Source organism: Chionomys nivalis, chromosome 4, assembly GCF_950005125.1.
Source record: "Chionomys nivalis chromosome 4, mChiNiv1.1, whole genome shotgun sequence".
NCBI lineage: Eukaryota > Metazoa > Chordata > Mammalia > Rodentia > Cricetidae > Chionomys > Chionomys nivalis.
The window spans coordinates 76,882,933-76,899,613 of record NC_080089.1 but is presented as its reverse complement, the minus strand read 5'-3'; the positions used below and the strand labels follow the sequence as shown (position 1 = coordinate 76,899,613).

Sequence of the window (16,681 nt, the reverse complement as noted above, 5' to 3'; positions counted from 1 at the left end):
TCTCTGTGGTACGCTGACTCGGAGTCCTTGGCTCTTTACCCAAGAGCAGTACAGCAGGATCGTACGTACGGCAGTTTTAGATTCCTTCTCTTGATAATTATTCTGACCAGAGCAAGACAGGCTCTCAAAGCAGTTTCAATTTGCATTTTCCTGATAGCTAAAGGACACTGGGTGCTTTTAAAAAGTATTTATCGGGCATTTGCGTTTCCTTTAATGAACTGTGTGTTGAATTCAATAGTCCATTTACTAATGAATGATTTGTGGGGTTTTGGGTTTGTCTTTTCAAAAAAACAATGACGGTTTCTGCTGACACCTTTGTCAAAGCTTATGTGGTAGCTGTGTGTTTTCTGGTCTTGCAGTCTACTCTTTAGTCTGTATGTCCCCTTTTGTGCCAGTACTAAACCGCTCATGTTACTATGGCTCTGTGGTATAATTTGGGACTGGACCTTGCGATATCTTTAACACTGCTCTTTCTGCTTAGGATTACTATGTCTACTATATGTTACAAGAAAGTAGAAAGGAGGGGACCAAAAAGGGTTAAAGGGAACATGAGAGGGTAGTGGGAGGAGGGACAAATGAGAAAAAGTATAATGATTTGAAAATGTCACAATGAAATAATTAATAATAATAATAATAATAAATAGAAAAAGAAAAAAGCCTGAACACAAATTCAAAAGCTTAACTTGGAAATTTACAGAGACAACATCTTCCCTGAGTGTCTAAGCTTCTGGTCTGTCTCTATCACATGTCCCCAAACACCCTAGTACTTACAATGGCCGCAGGGAACCCAGTTCATCACAAACCACCAGATGTTGAACATGGTGGCGTGGTGGTAGACATGGAGGACTGTTATCTGGTGGTTGTTCTTGCGGAGGATGAAGAAGAAGGTGTCCATGAATTCTATGAGTTTGGAGAAGTAGTACCACCACAGGACACGGATGACCTAAAAGCAAAGGGTTTATGGTTTATAAAATCTCCAGTGCTTTTCTGGAATGTTACCCGTGACATGTCGTACACACATATACCCAACACAAAAATAAAGCCAGCGAGTCCACTAGCTCCTGGTACCTTCCAGAGCCTGGGCTCCAGCCACTGTTGGCGCCTTTAATGGATGAACATGCTATACTGGGAACCCTGAAAACAGCTGCAGGGAATGCCTTCAAAGGGCTCTGGAACTCTGGCACACTCTTAACAAGAACAGGAAGGTGCACACCTGCAATCTCAGGACTTGGAGGCAGAAGCCAGAGAATTGAGAGGTCAGGATCATCTTTAGCCACGCAGAATTTGAAGCTATAAAGGACCCTATCTCAAAGTGAAACTAAATCCAAACAAAAGCACCAACCGGTATGTCCAGAGGTAATGTTGGCCATGCTGAGCTTTTGACTGTCAGCCTAAAACTCCGGTCCTTAGAGTGGAAGTTGGATTTTATCTTTACTGTCACAACCCACAGGGCTTATTCTATATTATTCTAAAGTCACTTACAAGAGTGACTTTAAATCTGAACATCTCTTTTGTGTATGTATGAAACCTGATAAATACAATCTTCTCTTGTCAACTGCTCACAAGAGCTTCTCTTCTTCAGAGAGGGAGAGGCCTAAGTTCTTCATTCTGTTTATGTCTTTTCTGTTCAAATATACCACACACCCAGCACTTCCTTCTTTCCCTTTTCAAAACGTCAACAGAAATGATCACGATCGAGAGGGTATGGTCTTCTTCATCTTTTGTATAAGTTCTTTATTGAAAAACCAAAGACACCCAGACACACCCACCCACCCCCACCTCTGAAACAGTACCTTCATGTCTGCCTCTCCTGCGGAGTGTGTTCCCTGACAGAAGAAGTTGTATTTGCCTTCCCACACACCTGTCACCAGCTAAAACAGAGAAGAACAAGTCGTTACTGTATCAGGGCCCTGTTCAGCTTCATCCTTTTGTGAAAAGTTACTTGTGGCTACACTGCGGCGAATTCACTCAAAGTAAAACAGTCATTCTAAGGCTTGTCTAAGGCAGACAGCTGTGGCAGCACAGAAGGACCCCAGAAGTGGGGTGCAACCTTCTGCTGGTCCTGCAGTTTTCACTGGCTCCCTTAGAGAGCCTGTTTCCTCAAGAGCACATAGTGAGACGAGTGGCCTATGATGAGACCTTAAGATCTGCTCTAGTGGTCGGGATAAAAAGTTTATGTTAATTACTGTATTTCCACGGTGCCCACCTGTTATGTTCCCAACACCCATGGGATGCCATTTGTCTATGAAAACCACAGCTCCAAGTTTGTTTACTTTCTTCTACAGTCTAGAACAATCTTGAGTGTTCCTGATGATCACAGAATGCCAGGTGCTGAGACGGCACGCTTTAGGTCTCATCTCAAGCAAGCTTGAGACACACAGGGACCCAGTCACCTGCTAAGTGTGTACTCCCGTCCAGCACCACCAGCAGCATCCAGGACCCTTGAACTACCCCACCCCTTCAGAATTTAAAACCCATCACCGGGTCATAAATTCTTGAGACTCGAATGAGATGTTGCTTCAAAGTATTGTTCCCCCAGGAGCAGAGCTGACGCCACCCAGGAACCTTTAACAATCTTGGGCCCTACCCTAGATCTCCTGATTTTGAAATGTATGGGCAGAAAGCCCGATGTGTGTAGGAAGAGAGGCAGGGTCACAGGTTGAAGTAATGATCCTCCTGCCTCCACCTTGACTGCTATGATTTTACCAGCTGGCCAGTGTTTGAATAGGTGATTCCGACCACATGAAATCTGGAACAACTGTGGGTGCCATTGAGTCTGTATAGCATGATAACCCCGGGAGCTTTTAAAGAATTATTAATCCCTGGCCTCACCCTGACCATGAAACAGAACCTCAAGGGGCCTCTCGTAAAGTTCTCAAGAGAATTCAGTGTGTGGTTGAGACTGTAAGCTGGTGGTCTCGGGCTACTGATCTCAGTGAGAGAGCATTGGCGGGAAGGGGTAACTGGGAGCCAGGATCTAGGGGGCTCAAGGCCCATTGCCCTTGAGACAACAGCTCAGCCTGGAGAACATACACAGATGCCTACCGCGAGCAGCACGCTTGGATAAGGCTAGGAAGACACACGGCCATATATCCATTCAATTGAGTGTGAGAAATAAATGCCAAGCGTGGTACGCTCGCACGGATGCTGAGTTTAACGTCTGATGTTTCTTTTAACTTCCCTTCTGCTGTTTTTCGTTTTTTAACCTTCTCCACATGAAAACAGAGTTTATAGGTCAAAGAGCAGCACAGGATTCTCACACAGCGACTGAGCGCTGTGGGCTGGGAAGGTTGGACAGGGATGACTGTGGTTTTCACCGCCCGAGTGAGGCTGGACGAAATTTACTCTAGAGGTTTTCTGTCCAAGTTTTCAATAATTTCTATGCTCTACTTCATAACAGACCACACCCAATACTATTTTCTCTAGACCGGCACCATGAGGTAGCATCCTAGGCGTGGATATATTTTTGATCTTATGTCGTCTTTCAAGGCCAGTTAAGACCATCACTCACAGATCTTTTAGAACTTCAAAGACTCAAGATATAAAGCGGGAGTGAACGGGGAGCAGAAAGCAGGGTGAGGAGGTGGGTGTGGTGTCTGCAGGAGACCCAACTGGAAAGAGGGCCATGTCATCAGAGGGCACTGATTACTGTTCCGCCTTTCATCCCACGACAGCAACGCTAAGTATCTGAGACACGAAAAGGGAGCGCTCCTTGTCAAAATGTCACAGGTAATGAAGTCAAGTTCCCATGAGGGTAAATGTGTACAATAAAAACTGGCTATGGTGATTATCTTCATTTGCTGTATCTTTTGAAATTTTACCATATTAAAAGCATTACATTTAGCAGGGTGTGGTGGCACGCACGTTTAGTCTCCCCTGGGAGACAGAGGCAGGCAGATCTCATTGAGTTTGTGGCCAGCCTGGTCTATAGAAGAAGTTTCACATCAGACAAGGTAAATAGTAGGGCTATCTCACAAAAACCAGAACAACAAAAAAGTCAGATTCTAGACCCTCCCATCACTTTTCCCCAGCATTGGTACCCTGGGCTGGCTGACCATGAATACGACACCTAATCAGGTACCAAGGGCTGCTTCTAACTCCCTGTGCAGGGTGGGGTTGCTCTGTAGGAAAAAGGGTAAATGCCTACCCCTTAAATTCTGCAGGTGCCTCTCAGAAAGGAAGGTATGTACCTCGTTTTCATGTTTCTTTCAAAAAGAATCCAGGTGGGACTTCCTTCAATAACAACGGGACTGAAAATCCTACTTGCTCCTTCCTAGGGCCCGGGATAAAGAGGAAAATCTCTACGTAAAGCGCCTTTGGAGGATAAAGAACTCCAGTGTGGCCACTGGGTGGTGAGCTCTGCAAGCATCAGTCAGCTATACCCAGCAGAGGTGGCTTAAGTGGTGGCCATGCTCCTGGCCTGAGGCTACCACTCCTTCCCCCTCTCCAGGTCCTTGCGGAGGCCGCTGTGGCTGCGGCATTCCTTCCACTGAGACTGCCAGGATGCTGTACGTCAGCAGTGGATCAGGAGGGCCCAAGAGGAAAGACACGGAGAGATGCTGCAAAGACTGCCATCTACCTCCAGCTTCTGAGACTCAGCTAAGGGACTGCTTCCGAGTGACAAAGCAGGCCACAATGGCCTCTATCTCCACACTCCCAGTACCACTGACTGGTCCAAGGACAACAAAGACAGCAGTACTGGCATGGCCTTCCCTAAGTAGCCAAGATAAAGCCATGTGTGCTTTCTATTAATTAGGCCAGGCGCTGTGAAGAGCTGTAATCAAAACACAGCGAGCAGCTTCCTCCTCTGCTAGGAGACACATTCAATAGACAATGGAGGTTTTGTGCACCTTTTCACCTGAAGAAAAATGTAGGTGGGCCTCAGTCACAGCGAGGTCCCGGTGATGCAACCAGGGAGCAGATCTTTAATGGTGAGGTCTGCCTTCTAACCACAGATGAAGCATAACCTCCGCACAGTTACTTCTTGGAACGCTACCAGAGCCTCTGAGGAAACAAGGTCGTTTGACGTACTTGTGTCTAGTTAGAAAAGCTTTTTCCTCACAGCTCTACCACCCCGTTACCCCAGCGCCTCAAGACGTTCAGAAGGGCGGTCTAGTCTGGGTTAAAGGTGGCTGAGTTATGTGGAGATCATTCCCTGAGCAGAGACAGGGGAAAGGGCAATTCAGACCGACTCTCGGAACTTGAACACAACAATGGCACAGCCTGAGGACTGTTCCTAGGAGCCATTAAGATGGTTCACACATTTGTTTGCTGGGACGTGTGCGCTTCTGCACCTGGCAAAAGTGAGCGTTTTAAGTGAGGAAACAGACTCAGAAATGACATGGGGACCTCACTCGGCAGTTCTAGGCCCCTCTGTCTTCTGGTCTGTTTCTGGGTTCCTGACTAGTCTCCCCATGGAGAATGCTAGGGGGAAATTAGACCCTTACCTGTATCCACCCCTTCTTAGCAGAAATCTGATTTATAACCAACCAGAAGCCATTCTGAATCCAAAGGTACCCATTTCCTCTACAGCATAGCAGGTCACTTAGGGTGGTATTATGAATGGAGGCACATTGGTAGGTGGCTTTCAATCAGAAATCTCAGGTCCAGAGCATGAGGAAGCCTGTGAAGAAACTTTCACACCCACGCCCTCCAGAAGTGTTTTTCCTTCTTATGATCATGGACACAGCTGAAGGCACTCCCCTGTTTACGCATAAGGACCATTCGGGCACACTTGACAAATCTTTAGCACAGAGCAAACAAGCTAACCCAAAGCGGGTATGCCTGGCATCTCCTGAGTGCCAGCCCCCGCCCTCTTATACTGGAGGTCTTTTTTTTTTTTTAAACAGTTCATACAGTAAAAAGGGACAGGAATAAGGAGACAGAACATTACATGAGGAAGTTGGGTGCAGAGCCTTTGGGTAGGTACCACGTAAGTCTGATAGGACTCCAGCTAAATATGTGCTATGTCTGCTTCTGGAACTTGAGAATCTACAACTAAGGTGGAAACAGGAGCCCCTGCCAGTGTCCTCTGCATAGGTTAAAACTCTCCAGCCAACCTACTTCAGTCTTGCTTTGCAAAGCCCAGCTTTAATGAAGGACTTGTATGGCAGGACGTGATGGTACACCTTTAATCCCAGCACTTGGGAGGCAGAGGCAGGAGGATCTCTGTTATAGGCCAGCCAAGTCTACAAAAAGATACCCTATCAAGAAAGAAGGAAAGGAAGGAAGAAAGGAGGGAGGGAAGGTTAGCTCTGAGGAGTCTACAGAATCAGTTCCCAGGCCTCCTCTCTGGCAAAGGCATTCCCTCCCTCCCTCCTGGGTGAGGAAAGAGAAGGAGTTTGGACTGCGATTCCCCTCCTCTCTACTATGTGCAATCCTCTCAGGAGAGTTTTAGCTACACTGAAGGGCACGTATAGTTCCTTATAATCCCTCAGTAGAGTGTTTCTGAACAAGGAATTTCAGTTGTAAGGGAACAAAATGTCACCAATTTTGGGCAACGATCCAGCAGTGTCCAACCTACAATTGTGCACCCCATGTTAGCTATGAACAGACCCCAACCTAAAACCATAAATGTAGTGACAATGGGGCGGGGGGAGGTGTTAATGATTTCATGGTGTGAACTTTGTAGGTGGCAAAGTCCTGTCACAATGTCAAAAGGCTGGGCACACCTAGCAGAGCTTTCTTACAAATACTGGTCTCTCCAGTTGAGCCAACTCCTCTACACCCTCCTTAAGAAGACAGAGAGCAAAAACCCTTTTCAAACTATTCTGGGAAACAAAATAACTTTCTCCAATCTTGTTTCCCACAATAACGTTTATCTATTTTAGGAAAGCCTGAACCAAAAGAACAAGAAGACAGTTTGGAATATATTTCTAAAGCAACTGCTCTCTGGCCACATCAGAGCCCCAGTCAAGGCAGAACTCAGAGGTGCCGAGGGAGGTGCTTAATGGCTCCCAATTACAGAGGACAGAAGGCTGCAGCGCCCTGACACACCGCATCCTCCACTTTTCCAACGGAGACCGCGATTTTCAGAGCACAGTTCAAAGAAAAGGCAGTGTGAGCTCCTGGCCACCTGGTCCAAGACAGAAGCCACCCAGGTTGGAAACACAGCTACATGACGCACACCCAACTCTACCAATGTCACCAACCAGGAAACTTAAGCTTTTATCCCCCTACCCCCTAGCTGTAGCTTGTATTCGAGTTCTTCCATAATCTTTCAGACACTTGGGGGAAGACACTCATCTCCTACAACCCCAGCAATGCTACTATGGGATGCTTATCTGGGACATTCAACCAACACTTTTGTTTCAAAGTTTAAAAAAAAATACATAGGTTAAATCGTAACTTCAGAAGCATGACCTCGGAGATGCAGCTAGAGCAGACTTCATTTTGTTTTGAGACGGGGTTCCATGCACCTCAGACCCAGATGTATGGAAGCCCAGCACTGGCGGGGAAATAAAGAATAAGCTTGGGTGTTGTGTTAAACCAGGCCTGTCTTCTCAGGAATAATTATTTTTTACACGAAATTTTAAATGTTCTGATGTTGGAAAGATCATTTGAGCACACTTTTCACTAACATACAGTTCTACACACAGCTGCTAGAGAAAAAGACATACTCAAAAAGTAATCGTTTGTAACCTGTAATTTATATCTGATTATTAAATAGAGTAACAATGTGGTGCTGGAATTTGGCTTTTCTGTATTGCTCTACAAGGACAGCTTCTGTGGCACAAACAAGCAAAATGAGCAAGGGAACAAAGTAGAAGGAACCTGTTCATTATGGGTGTCTGTGAGTCTGCGCTGGGGTGGAATGAGATGTTGATGGGCGTACCATGAAAGCCCTTCAATTGGGGACAGATTCTGAAGAGGCTGGGGGGCAGGGAGGAAGAACAAGGGGCTGGGGCTGGGGGTGGGGTTTAGGCAGAGCTGAAAAGGACAGCCTGAGCCCAGAGTGTATCTTCCCAAAGAGAAGCAACCCTGGGGTGATCAAAGGCAAAGGCACTGTAAGGCTGTGATCCTGTCTCCCTGACAGCGGCTGCTGAGTCCAGGATCCGTGTGTGAAGCACAGGCTGAGCAAGATGAACGTGCCCTTTTAGACTCCATCAAACTACACAATTAGATCCTCTCAGTGCAGGGCAGCGGAGGTCAGAGGCATAATGGGAAAAGAGCAGACACATCAAAACAGCTTCACGTTAGAACAGAGTGGCTGTCTGAGAGAGACACCTCGTGTAACACTGTAACAAAGGAGCAGAAGTCGCTTTGATAGCTTGCTGCTGCGCTGACAGGGAAATGCAGGCCCAGTTGGTGCAGAAACAGAATAAGGGAAAGACACTTGGTATCAGGAAGGCAGGGTTTGTTTTTGTTTGTTTTGTTTTTTTTTTATCGGTTCTTTTCACCTCACAAAAAGCAACTTGAGGGAGAAGTGTTTATCCTGGCCCTCACTGGTCGGAGCAGCTTGCTCCACTCTGGAAGTAGGGAAGGGAAGACCATCACTCATTTGTGTCCCTCCCTCCCCACCACCCCAATTCAGGTCAGGGATGTTGCCATCCACTGTCGGATGGGTCTCCCCTGCCTCCACGTAAACCTCTCCATAAACACGTGGAAAAGTAGGCTTCATTAATGCCCTAGGTGGTCCCTAATCCAATCAAGCTGACATTTAGAATTTAGCACCACGGGGTTCTCACCAGGAACCCTGATGTGGATAGTTTGTAAGAGCCGTTCACAACACTGAGGAACAAGGCAAATGGTTTCTCTCCTACAGTTTGGAGCGTCATTCAGATCTTCACCACTGTCTGGGACGCCAGGTAGCAGTGCCTTCCTCAAACCTAAAACACCCAATACTTTCAAACTAATACATTCTACATCTCAAATACACTCAAAAACCAGGAAAACCTGACGTTTTTCCAGGCTACCAGCATTAGGTCAATGAGATAACTGAAAGTACAACCTTTTTTCTCCTTTTAACTCCGCCCCCACCAAATGCATAGACTATAAATATACCTATATGCCTTCTACATTTTGAGCCAGTTTCGCTTTCAAAACTGATTCAGCCTTTACTTCACCCCTTTCACCGTTTCTGCGGCTCCTCCTCTGTGCCCCCATCACCCCTTCTTTTCAGACTTCGCTTTCCTTTACCCAGCCATTCCTTCTCCTTGTGCTGATGTGGAACTTGTCAAGGCAGAAACCTATTTGCTTTAAAAATTCTTTACAGCCGCAAATATGTCAATAAGCAGGAAGGTAACTAGAGATGGATATGCGCGACACTGCACCCCATGGGCTTCATGACGCCCTCAGCTTAGTGGCTAAGGTTTCACGGCTGCCCTACTGTGTCTTCTTAGTCAATGGAATACAAACACTAGTTCCAGAAAACAAAAAACAAAAAACAAAAACCTGGAACTGAACTGAAATCCCAAGCTTGACAAGGGGCACACTACAGTCGTATCACTGCTGAAGAACTGAACAACAGCAATCACACACAATGATCACACTGGAGAGATACAAGCACAGGCTTATCCGTTACGTGTAAGTGATCAAATATACATTCACAACCTGATTTAATACAAGTAACAGCTGCCTGTTGTGTGCTGCCCCTCACGTCCTGCCAGCTTAGGAACTAAGGGCAGGCTTTCCCTCTGTGTGTTTCTCACATCTCTTCTCAAGGAACTCCCTCATCCTCACCACACTGCCAGAGGAAGAGCTGGGCTTTTGATCATAGGCTGTCCAGGAGCCCCTCATCAGATGCACAGACCGTCAGCTTATCCAGCAATTTTCTTCTCTTCTTTACTCCAGAGATATCTGCACACACAGCTAAGGTGCATAATGGCTAAGTCGCTAAGGGGTTGTGAAACATGAAACAGTCCCTAAGGCTCAGGTTCTTTAAAATCCAATCACCGTATATTACTAAATTATTTTTCTAGAACATATTACGTCCAACATTAAAGTCTCTAGAAGGTTCCTTACAGAAATGACTCTATTGTCTTTAATTATGTGAGAAATATTTGCTCTGGAACCGGCAATCTGCCCAGGACTGGGGCCAGGAGTCCACGCCCATGCACGGTCCCTGCCTCCAGGTCTCTAATCTCCATCCTGGAGGCTAAGTTGCCTTGGTTCTGGAATGACTCAGAGAAAAGAAAAAGCGTTTCTCTGAGTATTAAACAAATATGAAGCAGTGCTACGGCTGTTCTCATCCCGTCTCACCATCTACACCGTGGGAGAGCGGGGCACACACGAGGGGTCAGCTCTTCCAGCTATGCCTCTTCCGGTGGTCATGGGAGTGTCTACTAACTCACATCCCCGCTCAGTGTGAGCCAGGAGGTCACCACCACAGTTCACCATCTACCCCATCCTCTTCTCTACAAATCCCTGAAGAATAAAAGCCATAATAAGAGAATCCAAAGATGTCCATTTTGTGTATAGACAGGAATTCTCTGTCCAAGGGGATTTAGGAATAGGTTAATGTGAGTCTGGAAAACAGAGTCCTGCTCAAAGATGCACACTGTGCTTACCAATAGAGGACAGTTTCCCCCTTCCTTCCTGGCTGCACAGTCTGGGCTTACCAATAGAGAACAACTTTTCCCTTCCTTCAGGCTGTATTATTATCCCTTGCAAAATAGGGAGAAATAAAATGTTGCATCTGATTATTTGCCTTTGAAGGCAAAACACTTCATTTGAACACTCTAGTCACGTAAAAGAAATTATTGGGCCTGAACTCACACGGACCATTAGAATTCTAAATGAGGATCTTACCATTCATGTGTCTTTTAAAGGCTTTTAAAATCCGCTTATACAGATGGTGTATACTCATGTAAAAGTATCCTCGTGTTAATGCCGTGCCATGTACAATGAATATGCACAGCAAAACTTCAAAAACAAAACTTGTGAGATCTGACAAGTTACCAGGTCAGAACAAAGGCTGAACTGCCACAGAATTTACCAGAGTACCACCCACTTCCTTCCTCCTCCACCTCCACATGAGAAACAAGCGTTTATCAAGCCCTTAATAATAAGATGCCCACAGTTCTGCTTTTCACATTTTGTTCATTTTCCAGACTGCATTCTGCATGCATACGAATGTTTTTGGAGGGTATTTAGTTTAGTTCTGAATGCCACATGAAACATGAGTAACCAAAGAATCAATAGCAAAGGCTTCTACTTTAGGTATTCTAGGCAACATCTGTACCAACAACTTTGTGTGTGTTAAAGATCAATTTTATAACCTCTTCCAAATGCATTTATAGACTAACTGCCCAGTTGTCTCGCTGAGCGAAGCAGGTGCCTCTGCTCACCTAGGACACAAACTCAGAAGAGCAGCACCAGGAAGGCACAGAGGACGGAAGTCCTCGTCAGTAGCTGACCTACCTCATAGAACATATAGAGAGACAGCAAGGTAAGTCCAATGTTATACACCACGAGAATTCTCCGGCAAGAGAACGGCTGCTTATTCTTCATGTATTTTGGTCCCAGCCACACAATGAGTAAATAAATGACAGAACAGACAAATGTGGGAATGTAATTGTCCAGAAGAAACCATCCTTTCACCCTCGTATCTGAAAAACACCGGAAGAAAACCATTTGGTGATTAGTAAGGTGCACATAAGAAAACCCACCCTCAAAGCCTCATGACACTAACGTCGCATTTAGTCTGCACAATGCAGAATCATATAGATACTCATCAAGCAAGGCAAAAGCTTTTTGATACAGGTTTAGCATGATTTATTACTTGCGTTTTCGCTAGGTAAAATAGTAAAATAACATGCTTTCAAAACACCTGAAAGAAACGTAAAGCTAAATCACCCACCCACTTTATTATGTTTATTGAATTAACATGGAGTCAGGTGGGCAGCCTGCACTAACAAGCCCTTCAGCCCAGTGAGTGCCCAGCATGTGCAGGCCCGAGCTCTCTGCCCCGTAGCCAGGTTAGGGACACTGTGCCGGACGACAAGGCCAGCAGTAGAGGGTCAATGGGTAAAAATAATGAAATGCTATTGGCTCAGCCATGATCAGACAGGAACGATGTAAGATACTTAGAGCACCCTAGGAACTTGAGACCATGCTGAGTCACGGAGGCTTCCTGTGTAGAAGAGGACACTCCACTCCTACCCTCCCCTAGGCCCACGGACCTGCTAGTACTGCCTACGGCTCTGCCCTCTGACTGGACTGGAATGCTCGCCTCCTGCATTATTTTTTGCCTTGATTTCACAGGGAGGAGGAAAATGCTCAATAAAACACATGCTCCCTTTGGGGAACTAAGTGCCAGTCTTCCTTCTGGCAGACACTCTGAGCCTTCCCAGCCTTGTCTTTCTTTCTTTGGCTCCAGCTAGAGACGCTGCCTCCACATCTTGCCCGCCAGTTATGCTTGAGTGGTGGGGGATGGTACTGGCAAGTTCTCAGAAGTCCTGCAGGGAAGTAGCTGCAACAAAGGCAATCCCAACACCTTCTGTTCTCAGCTCTGCCCCTTAGCAGTCTGTTCGGAAAGAGTAAGTTACCACTTCCCAGCTAACATCTTGTGTGTACATCTATATTATAAACATAATGAATATACATATTTACCTACAAATTTGCCATGTCCACTTACTTCAAAGCCCAGTCCAGCACCTTGCTCTTTTGTATAGTATATTTTTAGCAAGTATCCATCCCCATCTCCCAGGGTACCCATAGCAGCTGGTCCAACCCCTGGCCCTAGGTGAAGAGTTCCCCAGGACCCAGCTGATCATGGTAGCTCATTGCTCTGTGTGGTAGCCAGTTTGGAAATGGGATGTGGGACAGTTGTGACCACTAAGCTTTGAGGTGAAACCCCCTTTCTTCTTCAGCTCATACAATGGACAAATGTCTTCTTGTGTTGGATGTACAGCCTGGAGTTGCTGCAACCATACAGGTAGCCACCCTGAGGACTGAGCTGCTCAGATGCGGGTGGCAAAACGGACAAACACAGAGAACAGGGTTCTTGGTTACTACCCTAGAACCCTCGAAATTGCGCAGCAGTTACTCTTCCTTGCAAAGTAAGATCATCATTTTTATTGTTATTTCAGACAATTAAAAGTTGGATTTTATCTATTTATTTGTTTGTTTGTTTTTTGCCGGGCAGTGGTGATGCTTTATCCCAGCATTTAATCCCAGCATTTGGGAGGCAGAGGCAGGAGGATCTCTGTGAGTTCGAGGACAGCCTGGTCTACAGAGCAAGTTCCATGATAGGCTCCAAAGCTACACAGAGAAAACCCTGTCTCAAAAAAAATAAAACAAAACAGAAGCTGGATATTTTTGTCTCTCATAGCCAAGGCATCAATGTCTCGACACAGGCTGGGTACAGATGCAACTAACTCTTCTTTTTCTTTGTCTCCCACTGTACAGCTTGGTATGTCTCGGAACTTGTTACTCGCTTGTGCTACCCTCAAACACCTGAGTCTCCTGTTTCAGCTTCCTGCGTGCAGGAGTGCAGGCTTGTGCCACCACTCCAAACCTAACTTTTTTGTTTGTTTGTTTGTTTGTTTGACCACCCTCTTGTTTAACCTGTTCCTAATGAATGGGAGACGAGCTGATGCCCGGTCTTGACAATTCTGCAATGAGCATCCTTCATGTATCTTTGCATAACTGATCAAGAATCACTGCAGGATAACAGCTTAGGGTCACTAGTCAGGTGCATTTCTCCTGCCAGGGAAGAGGTTGCACCAAGTTAGGCTGCCCCCACCCTTATTCTTATTACAGATGGTATCAGACACATTTCATCGCTGACATACCGAGAGGTGAAGCCCTTTGTTGTTTTCTTCTGTGCTTTAAAAATCACTAGTGAAACTGAGAATCTTTTGGTCTGATAAGATGTTCACGGACAGCTTCCTACTTAGGGCTTTGGGGAAAACGACTGGATTATGAGGCCCCTGACATCACTAATGGATGAATCCATTGCTGGGTTCGTTGTTGCTAGATTACAGAGAGGTGCTGAATATTGTAGGCGGTGAGACCTGATGGACAGTATAGGTCAACAAGGCTTCCCTTTGAAGGGAATCCTATCCTTGGGTCTGCACTTACAGCATCTGCCACGCTCTTCCAACAGTGACAGTCAGCGTGATCACAGGCCTAGAATGATAGGTCCATGACAGACTGGAACCTCTAGAACCAGAAGCCAAAATGACCTTTGCTCCTCTAAGCTGATCTTCTCAGTTATTCTGCCACACTGACAGAAAACATCTAATGCATCTCTGTGAGCCTCTCAAAGGGTTCTTTTCTAAAGACATCATAAACAACACTACAAGGCTGTGCAGAGCTCGTTCACATAAAAACAATGGAGAATGAAGACCAACAGAGAATAACAAGGGATTTCAAGCATATGACCTGAAGTCAAATGAGTTAGAAACAAAGACACCAATCCTTAGAGCACGATGGGAGACATGGAAGAGGACAGGTGACAGGGAGGGGACAAGAGAGGGAACGAACACAAACCAAGGACAGTCTGTAGACATGGAAATGTCTGCAAAATTAACATATGCTAAAATAAACATAATTAAATTAAAATTTAAAAATATTTACATCGTATATAGCTCAACAATAGAGCACTTGCCCAGCACACATGAAACTGTGGGTTTCATTCCCAGAACCATAAGCATATACTTCTATTGGGATGTGGTGCCACACACACAGCCCAGCTCTTGGGTAGCGAAGGCAAGAGGATCCCCAGGGGTTCAAGGCCAGTCTGGGTGATACAGCAAGACCCAGATTTCAGAGGAAAGCAGCCCTCAGGACTCTGCAAGGGAGGTAGCATCTTATTGCCAGACTGACTGCAAGCTTGGAATGCACTGGCCTGGTTTCTTCTAGGGAGTCAAGATTTAAGAAAAGTGTATCCCCATTAATTCCAGGCTGTAGGCATGGCAGCCGATGCCAGCGGAGTGATGGCCACAGCAGCTGAGTGTCTGTTCCAAGAGCCGGTGGACAGCATTCAAATTTGCAGGCCCCCTGGTTACTGGGGATAAAGCTTGGATCTCATCACAGAAAACATTTTCTAAGATCTCCTCATGCAATATTTACAAGAGGCCATAAAGGAATGGGAGGGAAGCCAAAGATGGTGAGCAAAACCTAAAACCACCTTACCTCGGGGGCCCAGTAATGCCCTGAAATAGGTACTGTGTGATGCATCAAAGTGTTCCATTTTAAAACCTATTAGAGAGAAAAGGAGACATTGATCAGTGTCTACTCAAAATACTTCTTCTATGCATTTTCCTAAGAGAACAAGAACAAGCCAGTCTCCAAGGTGCGGAGGGAAAGGTTGAATTCCCTCCGCCAAAACCAACACTGTTAACTCCTCCATGCAACCCATGTGCTAAGTCTAATTTGAAAATCAGAACGATGACGCATCCTGCGAATTCACCTTGAAAACCAAGTCCCAGTTTCCGCAACTTCTTTTCTCAGTTCCATAAAAACCATCCCTGCGATGCTGAACCTTGGCGTGAAAGGATGGGTGGGGCTGAAAGGAGGGAGACATCCATCCCCACAGGGAATGACACTCAAGGACAGGAGGAGAGGAGGAGTATCTGTGCTAGTCACTATATGTACACAATATTGTATATAATATAATAGATGCAATATAATTTAAAATATTCGTATTGTATTTATTTAAAGAGAGTGTAGGGGGACATGGAAGTCAGAGGACCAGTTCCAGAACTGGTTCTGTTCTTCTATTACATGGGTCCATGGGGCTCGAACTCAGGTTGCCACATTTGGAAGTAAGTACCTTTACCTGCTGAGCCATCCTGCTAACCCAATCCTTCCCCCAATGTTGTTACTATAGCATTTTTACACGTACGTCCACCCCTTCACCAATGTCGCTCCTTTTGCTGGTCCCCTTCCTCTCTCCCAATCATATATTCCATTACCCACTTCTAACCCTGCTCCCCTCTTGAAATAACTTGTACTCCAGAATATTAGTTTAAGATATGTTATATTCATTTATGCTATGGAATATCTGTTTAATGATGCAAAGATATGTTGCATTTTTTAATGTTGCATTTTTTTAACTCTATAAAGCTGTGTTACTCTGCCTGTCTAAATACCTAATTGGTCTCATAAAGAGCTGAACAGACAATAGCTAGGCAGGAGAGAGATAGGCGGGGCTGCCAGGCAGGGAGAATGAATATGAGGAGGAAGGAGGATTGAGAAGAGGAGGAGAGGAGGATGCCAGGGGACAGAGGCACCAGGCCACAGAGCAAGCCAGGGAGTAAGAAGTAAAGAAAGACACAGAATAAAGGAAGGTAAAAGGCCCAGAGGCAAAATGTAGTTAAAGAGAAATGGGATAATGTAAGTTAGAAAAGTTAGCTAGAAATGAGCCATGCTAAGGTTAGGCATTCATAAGTAAAAATAAGTCTCCATGTATTTATTTGGCAGTTCTGTTCAGTTAAATTTAACACAACTTTAGTTTTATGGTTATGAACTTCATAAGCATGATGTACTTAGATGTGCTGAAAATAGAGTTGCACTGTTCCAGACAGAAGTAGATGCAACAGCCCTGCACTGTTCCAGACAGAAGTAGATGCAACAGCCCCTAAGGCAGCACCTTGTATTCACCTACATCTTCCAAGAGGCTGTAGTTGCTAGCATGCTCTTTAACATAAGGTGTACGTCTGCAGACTGAAAAGGGTCTTTTCCTCTGTGTCCGGTTTAAATCCTTTTTATTAAAGTCAGGAAGACGCATTTC

General features: G+C 45.5%; 1 protein-coding gene across 4 annotated transcripts in view; it reads right to left on the bottom strand.

Moving 5' to 3' along the window:
• The window catches only part of Elovl5 (ELOVL fatty acid elongase 5), a 67,398-nt gene that overhangs the window by 7,421 nt on the left and 43,296 nt on the right, over window positions 1-16,681 (bottom strand). For all 4 annotated transcript variants that reach the window (XM_057768443.1, XM_057768446.1, XM_057768444.1 and 1 more), the window contains 4 exons: window positions 15,082-15,147; window positions 11,362-11,549; window positions 1,794-1,871; window positions 772-943 (listed from right to left, as the gene is read on the bottom strand). In XM_057768443.1, the coding sequence (XP_057624426.1) occupies window positions 772-943; window positions 1,794-1,871; window positions 11,362-11,549; window positions 15,082-15,139 (496 nt within the window). In that variant the 5' untranslated portion in view covers window positions 15,140-15,147. The remainder of the gene's footprint in view (window positions 1-771; window positions 944-1,793; window positions 1,872-11,361; window positions 11,550-15,081; window positions 15,148-16,681) is intronic.